We start from the raw sequence: 16,541 nt of genomic DNA, 5'->3' as shown, positions 1-16,541 counted from the left end.
TTGTTTGCCATCTGTATGTCTTCTGTGGTGAAGTGTCTGTTCATACATTTTGCCCATTAAAATTAAAACCTTGTGTACTGTTTGTTTTCTTATTGTTGATATGTGAGGGTTTATTATATACTATGAATACCAGCCATTTATCAGATATGTATTTTCCAAATGTTTTATCCTAAAGTGTGCCCTGAATTTTTATTTTCTTAATGTCTTTAAAGAAACAGAAGTGTTTAATCTTGGTAAAGTACAATTTGTCAATTTTTGTCTTTTATGGTTTGTGGTCCCTGTGTCCTAAGAATTCTGCACATTCCCGAGGTCACAAAGATTATCTCCTGTTTTCTCCTAGAAATTATATAGTTTTAGGTCTTTTAATTAGGTCTCTGATCTATTCCCCACCCCCCATCATTTTGAGCCAGTTTAAAAATATATAGTGCAAGATTAGAGTTGAGGTTCATTTTCCCCCAGGGATGTACATTTCCTTGAGCATTGTTTGTTCAGAAATCTGTTATTTTCTTCATTGGTCATGTTTGCTCTTTCACCAGGCAGCCATCTGTGCTGGCATCTGTCTGGACTCTGTATTCCAGTCCACTGCACTCCATTCCTGTCTTCTCACCGGCACCAAAGTGTTCTGTTTACTATAGTTTTATAATAAGTCTTTAAATCAGGTACAATGAGTCCTCTAATGTAGGTCTTTTTCAAAATTGTTTTTCCTATAAAGTCCTTTGCTTTGATTCTAAAATATAAATTTTAGAATCAGCTGTCAATTTCTACGAAAAAAGACCCCTGGGATTTTGATTGAGATAGTGTTGGGTCCGCAGAACAATTTGGGGAGAATTTGCATGTTTTTAAAACTTTTATTTCCATTTTATCTTGTTTGTATTAAGATATAATTCACACACTATAGACTTTAGTGGTTTTTAGGACATTCACTGGTGTGTGCAGCTATTATCACCATCACCACCGGTAAAACAACCCCGGGAGTAGTCACTCCCCAGTCCTTCCTCCTTTCTGTTCCTATGGATTTGCCTCCTCTGAAGTTTTGTATTAATGGAATCATACAACATGTGGCTTTTGGTGTCTGGTTTCTTTCACTCAGCATATTTTCAAAGTTTATCCATGTTGTGGTATGTATTAGTACTTTATTCCTTTTTATGGCTGAATAATACTCCATTGTATGGATGGACCACATTTGGTTTATCCATTGTAGTTGGTGGGTATGTAGTTTGTTTACACTTTTTGGCTATGATGAATAATGCTTCTACGAACATTCCTGTACAAGTTTTTTATATGCACGTATATTGTAACTTAGCTTGAGTTTATACGTAGAAGTATAATTGTAGTGTCATACCTTAACTCTGTGTTTACCTTTTTGAGAAGATGCCAAGTGGTTTTTCACAGATGCTGTCCTGTTCGACATTCCCACCCATCTGTGTGAGTGTTCCCGTTTCCACACATCCCTGTCAACACCCATCTTCTATTTCTTTATGAAGTAGTATCGTGCTGTGGTATTGATTAGCATTTCCAGGTAACTAGTGATGTGGAACATCTTTTCTTGTACTTATTGACCATTTGTATATCTTCTTTGGAAAAACGTCTATTCACATTTTTTGCCCACTTTTAAATTGTTTGTTCTTTTTATTGTTGAGTTGTAGGTTTTTAAAAAATATATATTCTGGGTACTAGACACTTTTCAGATATAAGATGGCTATCAGTTTTCTTTCATTTAGTAGGTTGTCTTTTCATTTTCTTGGTAGTACCTTTTGACAAAAGTTTTTAATTTCAGTGAAGTTCACTTTACCTATTTTTTCTTTGGTTGTGTGCAGTTAAGGTCATAGCTAAGACACTGCTGGCTAATCCGAGGTTATGGAGATGTATGCTGGTGTTTTCTTCTAAGAGGTTTGTAGTCTTAGCTCTTACATTTAGGTCTTTGGTCCATTTTCAATTAATTTTTGTCTGTGGTGTGAAGTAGGGGTCCAGAGTCATTCTTTTGCTTGGGGATATTCAGTTGTTACAAAACTATATTTTAAAAGACGATTATTTTCCTATGGAATGGTCTTAATATTCTAGTCGGAAATCATTTAACCATAGATGGAAGGGTTTATTTCTGGATTCTCAATTCTAACCCATTGGTCTATGTATATTCTTTTTTTTTTTTAAGACAGAGTCTCACTCTGTAGCTCAAGCTGGGGTATGGTGGCATGATCTCAGCTCTCTGCAACCTCCACCTCCAGGACTCAACTGATTGTTGTGCCTCTCAGTCTCCCGAGTAGCTGGGATTACAGGCGTGCACCACCATGCCTGGCTAATTTTTTGTAGTTTAGTAGAGACGGGTTTTCACCATGTTGCCCAGGGTGGTCTTGAACTCCTGAGCTCAGGCAATCTGCCTGCCTCGGCCTCCCAAAGTGGCATGAGCCACCGTGTCTGACCAGTCTATGTATATTCTTAAGTCAGTACTACGTTTTGGATCCTGGAGATTTACAGGTTTTGAAACTGACAAGGGTGAGTCCTCTAACTTAGTTCTTCTTTTCCGAAATTTTGACTTTTTTTTGTCATTGCTGCATTCCATGTGAATTTTAGGATCAGCTTGCCGTTTCAATAAATAATGGCAGATCTGACAGTGATTGCCTTGAATCTGTAGATACATTTGGAGAGTATTGTCATGACAACAATATGAAGTCTTTCAGTCAGGAACATGAGATGGCTTTATGTTTATTGAGCCCTTCTGTGATTTCTTTCAACATGTTTTATAGTTCTCACAGTGCAAGTCTTGCCTTTTTGTTAAACTTATTTCTAAGTATTTTTTGCTTTTCCATGCTATTATAAATGTAATCGTTTTCTTAATTTTATTTTGGGTTTTTCTTGGCTAATGTATATAATAAATACAACTGATTTTTATTTGTTGACCTGGTATCTTGCAATCTTACTAAACTTGTTTTGTAGCTCTAATTATTTTTTTTACAGATTCTAACCCCTAGGCTCTTTATTTCTTTTACTTCTCGTACAGTAGTTACTGGGATCCCTGGTGGGATGCTGATTGGAGATGGTGAAAATGGACACCTTTGTCTTGTTTCTGCTCTTGGGGGAAGCATCTGGTTTCTCACCTTAAGTATGATGATAGCGTTTTATCAGGTTAAGGAATTTGCTGAAAAATTTTATCATGAATGCTAGTTGAATTTTGTCACATATTTTTTCTACATCAATTAAAATAACATGTTTTTTTCATTTTTAATCTATATAATGGCAAATTACTTTGATTTTTGATTGTTGAGTGAAGGTTTCCAAGTTAAATCCTACTTAGTTATGATGTGTTACAGTAAAGGGATTTTGTTAAGAATTTGTGCATCTATATTCATGGGGGATTTGGGTTTGTCATTTTCTTTCCTTGAAGTGGCTTTGTGTAGTTTTGCTGTTAAGATAAATTTGACCTCATAAAATGAGTTGGGAAGGATTTCCTCCTTTTCTGTTTTCAGGAGTTTGTGTGAAATCATGTTTTATCTTTCTTAATTGTTTATTAGAATTTGCCATTAAAGTAATTTGGGCCTGGAGTTTTTTTTTGTTGTTGTTGTTGTTAGAGAGTTTTTCAACTGTGAATTCCGTTTCTTTAATTGTTATAAGATTTTTTTTCTGTGTGGATCTGAGTTTTTGTTTGATATCATCTGAAACAGCTTCCACTAACATTCCATGTTTTTTGTCTTGTCAAATATCACCTCTGCCACATTATTTTTCTCTTCTTTGGAAACCTCAGTTATATTATGTCAGACCTTCTTACTCTGTAGTTCTCGTCATTTCTTTTCATGTTCACCTTCCTTCTGTGGTTTTTACTGTAATCCACAGTAGACAGACAGAACACAGCCCAGAGGGACGAAGAGATATAAACTGTGCAAGAGAAGATTTCAGACATGGAGAGACGTGGACAAGTTATAACATACAATTCACTGGTTTTCCAGAAAGAGAAGGGGGACAATGGAGTAAAAGTAACATTTGAAATAATGGCTAACAGTTTTCTAGGGTGGGTGAAAGCCACCAATCTACAGTTTCAAAAACTCTAACAAATACCAACCTGGTGAAATGAAGTCTATATTTAGACATATGGTGAAACTCTGGAACACTGAAGACAAGTACAAGCTCTTAACAGAGAGAAAAGACATTGCCTTCAAGGAAGCGACATCAAGGCTGACATGGCTTCTGACTGGCACCGGTGGAAGGAGAAGACAGCTGGATAGTATCTCACATGCGGAGAGAAGAGAATCCAGTGGAAGGAGAAGGTAGCTGGATAGTACTTCACATGCGGAGAGAAGAGAATGACACTCTATTAGGTTGGTGCAAACATAATTGCAGTTTTTGCCATTAGCCTGCAATTGCTTTTGCACTAACTGATATACTTAATATATCTTTCAGGAATGATAGAAAAATAAACACATTTTTATACAAACACAAGTGGAGATAATTTGATACCTATAGGACTTTCTTAAAAGCATTTCTGTTTGTCTAGAGACAGGGTCTCACCACGTTGCGCAGGCTGGAGTGCAGTGGCTACTCACAGGCATGAGCACAGTGCACCACAGCCTGAACTCCTGGGCTCAGTCCATTCTCCTGCCTCAGCCTCCTGAGTACCTGGACTACAGGCATGCACCACTATGCCTGGCTACTAAAAGCATTTCTAAAGGACCTATTTCAGGAAGAGAGAAGGTTGTCTTCTATGGAAAGTCTGAGTTCTAAGAAGGCGTTATAAACAAAGTTGTATGCATGTGAGTGAATTGAACAGGCTTGAGGCAGATGTCTCCTGGACTAAACCACAAATGGTAGAACTAACATAATTGACACCAAGGTCATGTCAGCGGGAAAGGAATGGCATTAAAGAGTTTAAGGTCCTGGGATTGTGTGGGTGGAGTGTGGGGACAGTAGGCTTTGGTAAGTTATATAATTAAGTCTAGAGTAGAAAGTAAAAAGGAAAAAATGTATAATGGGGAGAAAAATCCAAAAGAAGGCAAGAGAGGATACTTGAACACCGAAAGATAAGAAAAGTAGAAAACACGACGTAAAATAGTAAATAAATCCAGATATATTGGACATGTCTAAAATATTGATGGGCTAGATGATTTGAAAGTTCCATTGAGGCTGGGTGCGGTGGCTCATGCCTGTAATCCCAGCACTTTGGGATGCCAAGGTGGGGGCGGAACACTGGAGGTCAGGAGTTTGAGACCAGCCTGGCCAACATGGTGAAACCCCGTCTCTACTGAAAATATAAAAATTCACCTGACGTGCTGGTGGGTGCCTGTAATCCCAGTTATTCGGGAGGCTGAGACAGGAGAATCGCTTGAACCTGGGAGGCAGAGGTTTCAGTGAGCTGAGATCACGCCATTGCATTCTAGAGAGCGAGACTCCATCTCAAAAAAAAAAAAAAAAAAGTTCAGTGGAAAGAGCTGCCCCCCAGAACTCCACTGTCTTTAGCACACAGCGTTGCCATGTTGAGCCTTTCAGGGCTCTCTCCTCAGCCTTGGATTTTCTGAACTTAAGCAGGACGTTGTTCCTTGGATCCTTTCACTCGGAAGACTTATTTCTTTAGCTCGGGGAATTTTATTCTATTGCTTTTTTGAATGCTGTTTTCTTTCTTTCCGCTCCATGGTCATTCCTTCTGGACCTAGTGGATCTTTGTTACCTTCTCTTTTTCCCGTCACCTGCATTCTGGAGACTGCCTTGGCTTCATCTTCTCACCGTCTGTTTGCTTGCAAGCTGTGTCTGTTCTTCTCTTAGATTCTTCTCTTAGGTTCGCATATTGGGTTTCTATTTTGACAACATTTTTCCTTCTCAGGGTGGCTGCTTGCCTCTCTTGCCTGGACAGAGCATGTGACGGTCACCCTGGATGTGTACACTAGCACTTGCCGCCTGCTTTGTGTGTTCTTGGGTGACTGTCCCTCCTTTAGATGACTGTCCCTCCTTTCAGTCTGGCGTCTCTCTTTCATCACATTGGCTTTCCTAAATAGTGTTTCTTTGTTAGTGAGGTTTGTGTTTCCAGAATGCCTCTTGGCCTTTCTGTGGGTGTGGTTGGTCTCTGGTGAGGACAGTAGGTGAGCCGTGGGATGCTTGTCCTGTGGCCCTGGGTGTCCTGGGCCTTGAGGGTGCAGTGACTGTCTGAGGCGCTGGCCCTCCCTTCTCCTCTGTGCCAGCCTTGACCTGGAGCAGACACCACCACTGCCACCACAACCAGGGAGGATGTCGGAAGGCCCAGCTGCCCCAGTGGAGCTCCCGTTATCCTGACAGCATCTTGTAACTGGTCTCTCTCTGTGCAACTCTTCTGTGGAACACATGGTCATTCCTGACACAGGCTCATGCATTGTGTATTCGGGTTTCTTTGCAATTGTTTCTCCATTGATTTTATCTGCCTCCTTTCTTTATTTTCTATTGCTGTGTAACCAACACAAAACTGAGTGGGTTAAAACAACAAATATGTATTATCTAAGAGATTTTATGAGTCCGGAATTCAGGGGTAGATTTCATGAGTGGGTCTGGCTTGGGGTCTCTCTTGAGGCTGCACACCAGCTGGACAGCCCACTTCCAGGGTACTCTCGCAGGGCAAGGGCAGGAGGCCTCAGCCCAGCACCTTGCGGCCTCCCCACAGGGCTGCGTGCGTGTCTGTGTGGCATTGCCATTCGCTTTTCCTGAACAGGCGATTGGACAGAGAGAGAGAGAGAGAGACAGCAAGGAGGGGTCACGAGGCCTGCATGTCCTAGTCTCAGGTGTCACACCCTGTCCCTTCTGCCACACTGTGTTCTTTCCATGTGCGTTACCAAGTCAGTCCACTGTTAAGGGAGGGGAATTGTGCTCCACCTTTTTTCTTCTTTTCTTTTCTTTTTGTTTTTTTTCTGAGACAGAGTCTCACTGTGTCACCCAGGCTGGAGTGCAGTGGCGTGATCTTGGCTCAGCCTTGCAACTTCTGCCTCCCGGGTTTAGGGGAGTCTCCTGCCTCAGCCTCCTGAGTAGCTGGGATTACAGGTGCCCACCACCACACCTGACTAACTTTTTTGTATTTTATTATTTTTAGTTGAGGCAGGTTTTTGCAGTGTTGGCCAGGCTGGTCTTGAACTGTTGACCTCAAGTGATCCGCCTGCCTCAGCCTCCCAAAGTGCCAGGATTACAGGCATGAGCCACCACGCCTGGCCTGCACTCTGCGTTTTTAAGAGATATGTATCCAACAATTTGTGGGCATTTTCTCAAACCACCTCACTCTCATTGAGGACTTCTCGGATTTTCCACATTTGCCTTGTAGGTAAGGCCAGTGGCAAACCTTCCAGGGGGTCATGTGAGCCCTGGCTTTTCTGTCTCATCACTTTTGTGGTTACTTTCGTTGCCTTTTCTTTTACAATAGGTTTTCTCTAGGTAATTTAACTTAAAGAGACAGTATATATCCACATCTTCTTGCTGCTTGTTTAGGATTGAGGTTGACACATACCTCTTAGAAGGCTAGAGGTTTGGTCACTGGAGCAGCAGCACTCGGTGACTCTCCAGAGGTGCCCCCTCTGGCTTTCCGCTCAGTCAGCTGAGCCGCACAAGCAGCAGTGGCACTGCCCTTACATGGGGCATGATTTGCAGGGCTGAGGTTTTGCAGTTCCCACCATTGAGGGCTGTAACATTTCTCTATTTCTGGCTTAGAAGATGTGTAGGATGATAATTATTTATTCAGCATTCATTCCGCTTACGCTGTGCTCTGACCACACACCAGGCACTGCGTGCGGTGCTGGCACAGTCTCAGGACGCGGCTTCTCAGCCGTGGGGCTCAAGGTGCAGTGGAGAAGGCGCGAAGGGGCTGCCTGTGGATGGATTTGTTTCCTTTGCCGTTCGTTGTTGCTCCTCTCCCTCTCTTCTCCTAAACTGGGGGTAGAGGAGCATCCTCAGGAGAGACAGGAAGAGGCAAAGTTCACTGCAAAGATTTTTTTGGGTTGAACACCTGGAGGATAAGAATAGCAGAGGGCACCCCCAGACGAGATGCGACCGTGGTCAAGCATCAGGATCTTCTGCCTGAGCCCATCAGTGTGGTCCTGGAGCAGGGAGGTGGCAGAGCCAGGGCCGCAACCTCCCCGCGGGTCTCTCGTGCCGCTCGCTGGCGGTTGGTTTCATCAGCGCCCTGGCGAGTGTTGCTGTTTGCGCGTGGGCAGTGTCCACACAGAGCGAATTCTCAGGCAGGCCTCCTTCCTCTCTCTCCCCGGAGGCTGCTTCATGGCATTCCCTCTATTTGCCCGTGGGAACCTCTAGGTTGATCACTGGATCATTTGATCTGCTTTTAGTTAGCCTTGATTTTTGTCTGCATTAAACAATTAATTGAGCTTCTACTAATACAATGTTTTGAATGTCATACATGGCTTTTCCTGTTGAAACATCTGCAGAAAAAAAAATAGCTTTATTATTTGTGAGTGAAGCTCTCTAGCTCCTCCCTTTTGTTCTTAGTGAGATAATTGCTTTTGTAATACAAAGTTTCTGTTTCTTTTTTTTCTTTTTCTTTTTTTTTTTTGAGACAAAGTTTTGCTCTTATTGGCCAGGCTGGAGTGCAATGGCATGATCTCGGCTCACTGCAACCTCCGCCTCCCAGGTTCAGGCGATTCTTCTGCCTCAGCCTCCCAAGTAGTTGGGATTACAGGCATGTGCCACCACGCCTGGCTAATTTTGTATTTTTAGTAGAGATGGCATTTCTCCTTGTTGGCCAGGCTGGTCTCGAACTCCAACCTCAGGCGATCCACCCGCCTCAGCCTCCCAAAGTGCTGGGATGACAGGCGTGAGCCACTGTGACCAGCCAGTAATACAGAGTTTCTTGAATACAACAATTGTGCTAGAGCAAAACAAGCTGGCTGTGTATTAGTTAACCACTGAGTGAGGGGTGCTGCATGTTCTGACCCTATTTCTGACCACTTCCGTTAACCCTGCTGCCCACCATGAAGCCTCTCTCAGAAACTTCAGCTGCAGGCTGAAGGCAGGGGGCTTGCAGAGAAACTTTCGCTGCAGTTTTCTGGAAGGTGGGCAGGCAGATGGGCTTAGGAGTACACCTGGGGTACACATGGAGTCAGCCCACTCAAGAGTGTTTTCATGCTTTTAATTTAAAACAAATCATAGAATGTAAAAAATAGCTTTATAATGTTAGTTTTCCATTTACCACATTCTGGCAAGGGAAAGAGTGGTGCCATCATCTGTGTGTTTGCTAAGTGATAATTACAAGTGTGGAGACAGATGTGCGCTTCCTGGGAACGGGTGGGGGCTATGCTGGAGATGCTCCTGGAAGGGAGGAGGTCTGGGAGTTTGGCTGCAGAGCCTTGAAGCTGGACAGGAAGGATCAGTGGTTGAGGCCCAGGGTGGGCCGTGGGGCCTGGGCCAGCCTGTGGTGAGATGTGGACTCGCTGCTGTCCATGTGTACGGCCCATAGAATGGACACCTGGTGTGTGTGCAGAGGGCATGAGTGTGCCTGACAGCACGGTGTGGGGTCAGAGTGCAGCTGCTGAGTTGGGGATGGTGCCCTTTAGGGGAAGGTGGGGGTAGACAGAGAGGCATGAGCAGATGTCCCTGTGGACTTGGATGACTGGGCACCAGGGTGACCCTCCAGGGGTGCCAGGATGCCTGTGGTGAGAGGAGAGGGTGGCCAGGCTGGGGCCTGGGAAACCCTTCCCAGAGCGCCATCTGCATCATCAGGTTGGGGTGGGCATTGGCCAGATGAAAGCAGGTGAGGTAATCAGATTTTTTGTTTCATAAAAATTATGGTCCTGAAGCGAAGTTGGTAGAAACAATAAGTTAAATAGGAGGACAGCTCAAATAGAAAAAAACCCTCAGTCAAACCAAGTCAGCAGCTACAGTGAGGAGCTGCAAATGTGCTCTCCCCGCGGGCTGGGCCTGCCAGCCCCCAGGGTGCATGCTGCCCCTCCCGGTGGGGCTCCTGGGACTGGTGAGGGCACTGAGGACAGTGCCATGCTGTTCCTGGGGGGCTTTGCCAGCGCGACTCTTCCATTGCCTGCCTTCCTGAGGGGTCGGGGTCTTGTCTCCTGGCTCCTGCCTCCTGGCCGGTCCCTAGGAGGCCCCTCATATCCAGACATCGGCTTCAGTTTAGGGCTGTGGGGACTTCCATGGGGACAGCTGTTCACTGGAGTAACTGCGGATGGTGCTGATAATAAAATACAGAAACAAATCATTCCTCCTGAACAAGCACTGGCGACGTGCTTCCTTCATGTTCTGAGATCGGGGAAGGCTCAGATTTTGTTCAGTCTCATAATTGTGCTGAATAATAGTGTACTCAGTGGATGCCTTCAGAAGTCTCCCGGAGCCTGGAAGGATGAATGCAGTAACGTTAATGGTCAGCGACGTTGGATGTGGGCTACTGTGCCTTTTAAATGTGGAGATGTTGGCACATTTAAAGCAGCGTTTTTTCACATGGTCTTGTCTCCTGTGAGACTGACGTGGGTCTGTACAGCATCGTCATCCACGGCTTCACAGTCCCAGGCTGAGGATGTGGGGAGCAGCAGCGTCGACCAGCGGTCCTTCGTGAGGCACCTGCCCTGCAGATGGGCCGCTGGAGTGGCTGGCCACGCCTTTGATGTGTTGCTGTGCCTCATGTGACTTTCTCCTCCTCAGATACCACCAGCTATGGACCGGATTGTGCCCCCAAGTTCACGTGTTGAAGCCCAAACTCCTAGTGTGACTGCCTTTGGAGATGGGGCCCTTGGGATGTGATTAAGGTTACTGAGGTCATAAGGGCGGGCCCGAATTTGACAGGACTGTGGCCTTGTAAGAGGAGGATGCCAGAGCTGTCTCTCTCTGCACCCATGTGAGGACACAGCAGGGAGGCAGCCCTCTGCAAAAACGAGGAAGAGCGCCGGCACCAGATTCCAACCCAGCCAGCACCCTGATCTCAATTTCCAGCTTCTGTGTAAGCCCCCAGTCTGTGTGGTTCTGTTATGGCAGCTGAGCAGACGAAAGCACTGTGTTTTACATCATGGTTACACTTTTGGGAAAGCAGCCTGCAGCTGGCCTGTGTGAGCACAGGCCCCAGCAGATGCCCACAGATGTCCCTGTCACCTGTCACTCGTTGGTCATTGAAAAGGCTGGAGGGAAGAGGCAGATTTCCTCTCAACAGGAAAGGTGTGTGGCTGCCAGGACTCTGCCTATCCTGAGAGTCTCCTTTCCCCCTTAGGGCTTCATAGCCAGTTAACTTGTGGATTATTTAGAGCTTTTTCTTTCTTTCTTTAAAAAAAGAAAAAAACAAATGAGAAAGCCAACACAACAAGAAGAGTGGTATCATTACTGTGTCAGACACTGACTAGAAACATGTCCACTTACACACAGTCACTCATTAACACAGTAAGTACTCAGTTTTGACCCTGACAGCAGCTCTGTGAGGGGTCACTCCCCTCCCCCCTTTTAATTGAGGCATAATTCACATAACATAAACTGTGCCATTTTCAAGTGTATAATTCAGTGGCATTGAGCACAGTCTTCATGCTGTGCAGCCACCACGTCTGCCTACTTCCAGAACATTGTCATCCCCCCAAAGTAAAGCCCTGTGCCTGTTAAGTCCCTCACAATCCCCCCTTTCCCCAGCCCCGGGCAGCCACCAGTCTAATTTCTGTGTACGGATTTGCCCATGCTGGGTGTTTAATATAAATGGAACCACACAGTGTCTGGCTTCTTTCACTTGCATCCTGTTTTTGAGGTAGTTCTACGTCGTCGTAGCATGTGTCAGAATTTCATTCCTTTTTATGGCTGAATAATGTTCCATTGTATGAATATACCACATCCACTTATTGGTTAGTGACTGTTTTTTTCCTGCCTTTCGGCTGTTGTGAGTAGTGCCGCCATGAACGTTCTTGTACAAGTTTTTGTTTGACATCTCTTTTCAGTTCCTTAGGAGTGGACCTGGGGGACATGTAGAGACTCTGTGTTTAACTGATTGAGGAACCACCAAACTGTTTTCCACAGCAGCTGCACTGCACTGTTTTGCCTTCTCGAGGTAGCACTTTTTTAATCCCCATTTTAAGAAATGGGGCATGGATAGGTAAAGACTTGCTTAGGATAGGACAACCCTTTGTGGTGAGGCAGCTCTGTGCTGGCCAGTCGGGAGGCCATGGCAGGGCCCCTGCTCCTGCTCCAGTGCTCATGTCAGTCCCCAGGCCCCTGCAGGTGGTGCCCTAGAGGGCACTGACAGGCTCTCAGAGAGGAGGGGCCCTGTGCTGGGCCCTGAGCTGGCAGAGGGAGGGCTCTCAGAGGGGCAGGCAGTGTGAGCGAGGGCACAGATCCTGCTGGTGTTTAGTGAGCTCTAGCAGGTTTGCTTTTTGCTTGTTTGAGAAGGATGCCTGTAGTTTTAGGACCAGTGCCGCTACCCACGTTGGCCAAAGGCCATGGTGCCAATGTCCTTGCTGCCGCAGTGCACCAGCTTCTGTCCTGCAGGTGGCTGGCTGCTTCCCTCCCAGCTGCACTGGGGCACACTCTGTGGAGCAGTTGCCTTCTCACCCTTTGGCAGGGAGAGCCTGGGCTGTGGGGTGCCTCTCTGTGTGGCCGCTATGGTGCCTGCTGAGGCCTAGCGCTGCTGTGGGCCTTTGCTGATGCTTCCTGCGTGGGTGGCAGTGAGCCACCCTCATGTTTCTCAGCAAAAGCACTTGGACAAGATGAAGGTTTCCAGCATTGCGAGACTCTCACGTCTGTTATATTGTGTTATACTTGGCTTTGGTTTTGCTTACAGTAAATTCCTGAAGGCATTTCAGTTGCTCAGTGGAAATCATTGGCAGAATTCTTGTTACTGAGCATCAGACTGTGGGGCATGGTCATGGTGTCTTAGGGATGTCAAAGCAGATGCATTTGAGGGGAGATGTATTCACATTTTCCAGTATATCATTACCACATTCTTGTGTGATAGCTTCCTGGTAATTCAACTTGATTTAGTGTAATACAGCAGCACAACTTTTCCTTTCTGAATTGTGGAGATTTAAATGTGTTGAGCAAAGGAAACATTGAAGATGGCTCAGAACACTCCAGTTGAGTGCACACATTGCATGAAGCTGACGGCTCTGCCTGCTGCTACTTTCACCCCATTGCACTGGTGTGCTTGGCCCTCCCCACGGCAGCAGCAGACTTTCCCAGGGCGCCATCTGCAGTTGGAGGCCTGGCTGAGGACGTGCTGTGCCTGCCCTGTGAGCAGGGAGCCGGGCACCCCGGCCTGCTGTGCCATCGTCCCCTCGTCTCCACGACAGGCACCTCTGCCTGTTCTGTCTGATGGGGATGCCAGAACTCCAGGGCGCAATCAGGGCATGACAACCGATGGCAGGAGGTGAGTGTGTGTCGGGTGTTCCAGGAGGATGGTACCTCTGCTTCTCTGTTCAGGGCTGTTTGGGGATTGTTACCAGAAGTAGGGTTCAAGGCTTCGTGTGGCACTGGCTGCAGACTGCATTGCCTGTGCTGACTTAGCTCAGCCTCTGCCCCTCTTTCATTTGTTTCGCCACTGAATCCTTGTCTCCTTGCATTCACTGGGCATTGGCTAAGGCCCAGCTCAGTTCGAGGGCCCCACAAGGCACTGTGGGTGGCATGAGATGGGTTTGTTTTCCCACAGTGCTCTCTCATGGTTATTCTGTGATTTGAATTGAGTGGACACAGGTTTCTACAGTTGAGAGAGTGTTGAACGACTTATTCCTCAGGGTAAAAGCTAGCCCTCCCAAACCTGTCCCTGAGTGCAGGTGACAGTGCGTGCTCACCATTAGAAGGCGTGGGTACTCACGCAGGGCTGTCTGCTGCCTGTGCTGGGACTGTGGTCGCATCGCCCGTCCGTGCGGCTGGAGCACCTGCGTCTCTGAAATGAAAGGGATCTTCAAATGGGCGCCCCCTGTGGTGCTTTGTTCAGTTTAATTCTTAGAACCACCTATCCAGGCAGGTCTTGCGTTCCCCCTACAGAAGAGAGAACTGGTGTCTGGACCTTTTAGTTTGCCTTCTCTCAAACTCTGGGTTGGCGTGCAGGCCAGCCTGCCTCTGCCCCACCCATTATTGCAAGTTCTCTCTGGGGTCCTAAAGTCCTGCATTTCTGCCTTGCCAGGTCTTCACCCTGGCTGGCTGTCTCTTGTAGGCAGGCCTCTGTAGTGTGACTAGTGTGTGATATTCAGAGAGAGAAAATGGGCTACTCCTTTCGCAAGTGATAGAAATGTGATGTGACATATTCAGAGAAAGCTTAACAGCACGGCAGCTCTGTGACTCAGCCCAGCAGAAGCTGTATCTCTTGTTAGGAAAAATACACTTTATTATTAAGCCTGTGGGAAGACAAGATGGAAGAACTTTTCTGGACGTTGTTTAGCCTGTAGGAGGTTTTGTTTTAGCCCTGAGATGCACAGTGGACCATGGGGGTAGTAGTGCTCACCACACTGGACATGGTGAACGCAGGGAGTTCGGCAGGTGGCGGCCTCATGTTGGACATGGTGAATAATCGAGGGTCACCCTGCCTCCCCGCTCCTTGTGTCTGTCTGGACGGTGCACCCGAACTCTGCTGAAGGGGCGCCTCCTCTCCCCTGATGTCAAATAAGCAAACAGAAGATTAAGAACATGGAAAGTAAATGAAATTTGTAATTTTGATCATTTCTTCTCATGATTACAGTTCCTCTAGACTTTATCTAAAGCTATTTTAAAGCCAAATATATTTTTTATTCATATTTCCCTTCTTTTTAGACTACCGTTTTACAATTTTAATCTCGTTTCATCGAGTTTTTCTTTTCCTTCTTGTCTCTGAAAGCACATAGCAGGCCATTGACTAAAATCACCTGTTTCTTTTTGTACATATTTCTGAACATGTGTTCTTCTACCTTCTGCTGTGTTGTTGTATTTTTCTTCATATGGCAGAGACTTTTTTATGGCTTCTGTGTTTCTTTCTTTCTGTTTGTTGCTCCCTGAAGGAGAAGTCAGTGCTGGTCTTGCCTTCTTCCCAGCGTGCATGTGTGGACATTTTCCGCTGTGCTCTCTCCTAAAGGATCCCCTTTAAGGTTGTTCTGACCCTCAGCTCAGCTGGATGAAAGTTCACTTGGGCCGTGCCTCATACCACGTAATAATACCATACTCTGGTATTATTAGATTTATTCCCTCTATCTTACTGAAGGTTTGTAACCCACTTCCTTTGCTCTTTATCCTCTCCCCTAACGCCCATTCACTCTTCCTAGTCTGTAGTATTTATCTTTCCATTTTGTACCTCCATGTGATCAAATTTGTTAGCGTCCACATATAAGTGAGAACGTAAGAATTTGTCTTTTTGTGCCTGGCTTATTTCACTTAAGGGTAATGACTTTGAGTTCCCTCCATGTTGCTGCAACTGACATGATTTTATTCTTTTTTATGGCGGCATAGTATTCCTTTGTGTATATACTACATTTTCTTTATTCATTCATCCTTTGATCAATACTTAGGTTGATTCCCTATCTTTGTTATTGTGAATAGTACTGCAATAAACATGGGAGTGCAGGTACTACTTTGATATATGGATTTTATTTCCTCTGGGTAGATACCCAGTAGTGGGATTGCTTGATTGAGTGGTAATTTTTTTTTTTTTTGTTATTTAGTTTTTATTTCATAATCATAAACTTAACTCTGCAATCCAGCTAGGCATGGGAGAGAACAAGGAAAACATGGAACCCAAAGGGAACTGCAGCGAGAGCACAAAGATTCTAGGATACTGCGAGCAAATGGGGTGGAGGGGTGCTCTCCTGAGCTACAGAAGGAATGGTCTGGTGGTTAAGATAAAACACAAGTCAAACTTATTCGAGTTGTCCACAGTCAGCAATGGTGATCTTCTTGCTGGTCTTGCCATTCCTGGACCCAAAGCGCTCCATGGCCTCCACAATATTCATGCCTTCTTTCACTTTGCCAAAGACCACATGCTTGCCATCCAACCACTCAGTCTTGGCAGTGCAGATGAAAAACTGGGAACCATTTGTGTTGGGTCCAGCATTTGCCATGGACAAGATGCCAGGACCTGTATGCTTTAGGATGAAGTTCTCATCTTCAAATTTCTCCCCATAGATGGACTTGCCACCAGTGCCATTATGGCGTGTGAAGTCACCACCCTGACACATAAACCCTGGAATAATTCTGTGAAAGCAGGAACCCTTATAACCAAATCCTTTCTCTCCAGTGCTCAGAGCACGAAAATTTTCTGCTGTCTTTGGAACCTTGTCTGCAAACAGCTCGAAGGAGACGCGGCCCAAGGGCTCGCCGTCGACGGCAATGTCGAAGAACACGGTAGGGTTGACCATGGCTAGTACTACAAGAATTTCCTCGGCGGCAGCGTCTGCAAAGCCGAGTGGTAATTTTATTGTTGGTTTTTTTGAAAAATCTCTGTACTGTTTTCCATGGTGGCTGTACTAGTTTACATTTCCACCAATAATATGTAAGTATTTTCTTTTTCCTGCATCCTCACCAACACCTGTTATTTTTTGATAATTGCCATTCTATTTTTAACAGTAGCCATTCTGAATGGTTCAAGATGACATCTCATTGTGGTTTTGATTTGCATTTCTCTGGTGATTAATTATGTTGAACATTTTTTCACATAC

The 16,541-nt window shown here is 45.5% G+C and overlaps 1 protein-coding gene across 1 annotated transcript; it reads right to left on the bottom strand.

Annotated features, from left to right (window-relative positions):
- Positions 1-15,525: 15,525 nt before the first annotated feature.
- LOC108539783 (peptidyl-prolyl cis-trans isomerase A) lies at positions 15,526-16,282 on the bottom strand. The gene has a single exon (XM_017888680.1). The coding sequence runs from the start codon at positions 16,239-16,241 to the stop codon at positions 15,744-15,746; it is 498 nt and encodes a 165-aa protein (XP_017744169.1). The 5' UTR covers positions 16,242-16,282; the 3' UTR covers positions 15,526-15,743.
- Positions 16,283-16,541: the final 259 nt, after the last annotated feature.

Source organism: Rhinopithecus bieti, unplaced genomic scaffold (genome assembly GCF_001698545.2).
Source record: "Rhinopithecus bieti isolate Rb0 unplaced genomic scaffold, ASM169854v2 scaffold_18153, whole genome shotgun sequence".
NCBI lineage: Eukaryota > Metazoa > Chordata > Mammalia > Primates > Cercopithecidae > Rhinopithecus > Rhinopithecus bieti.
The sequence above is the reverse complement of the archived record's forward strand: the minus strand, read 5'-3'. Positions and strand labels throughout refer to the sequence as shown.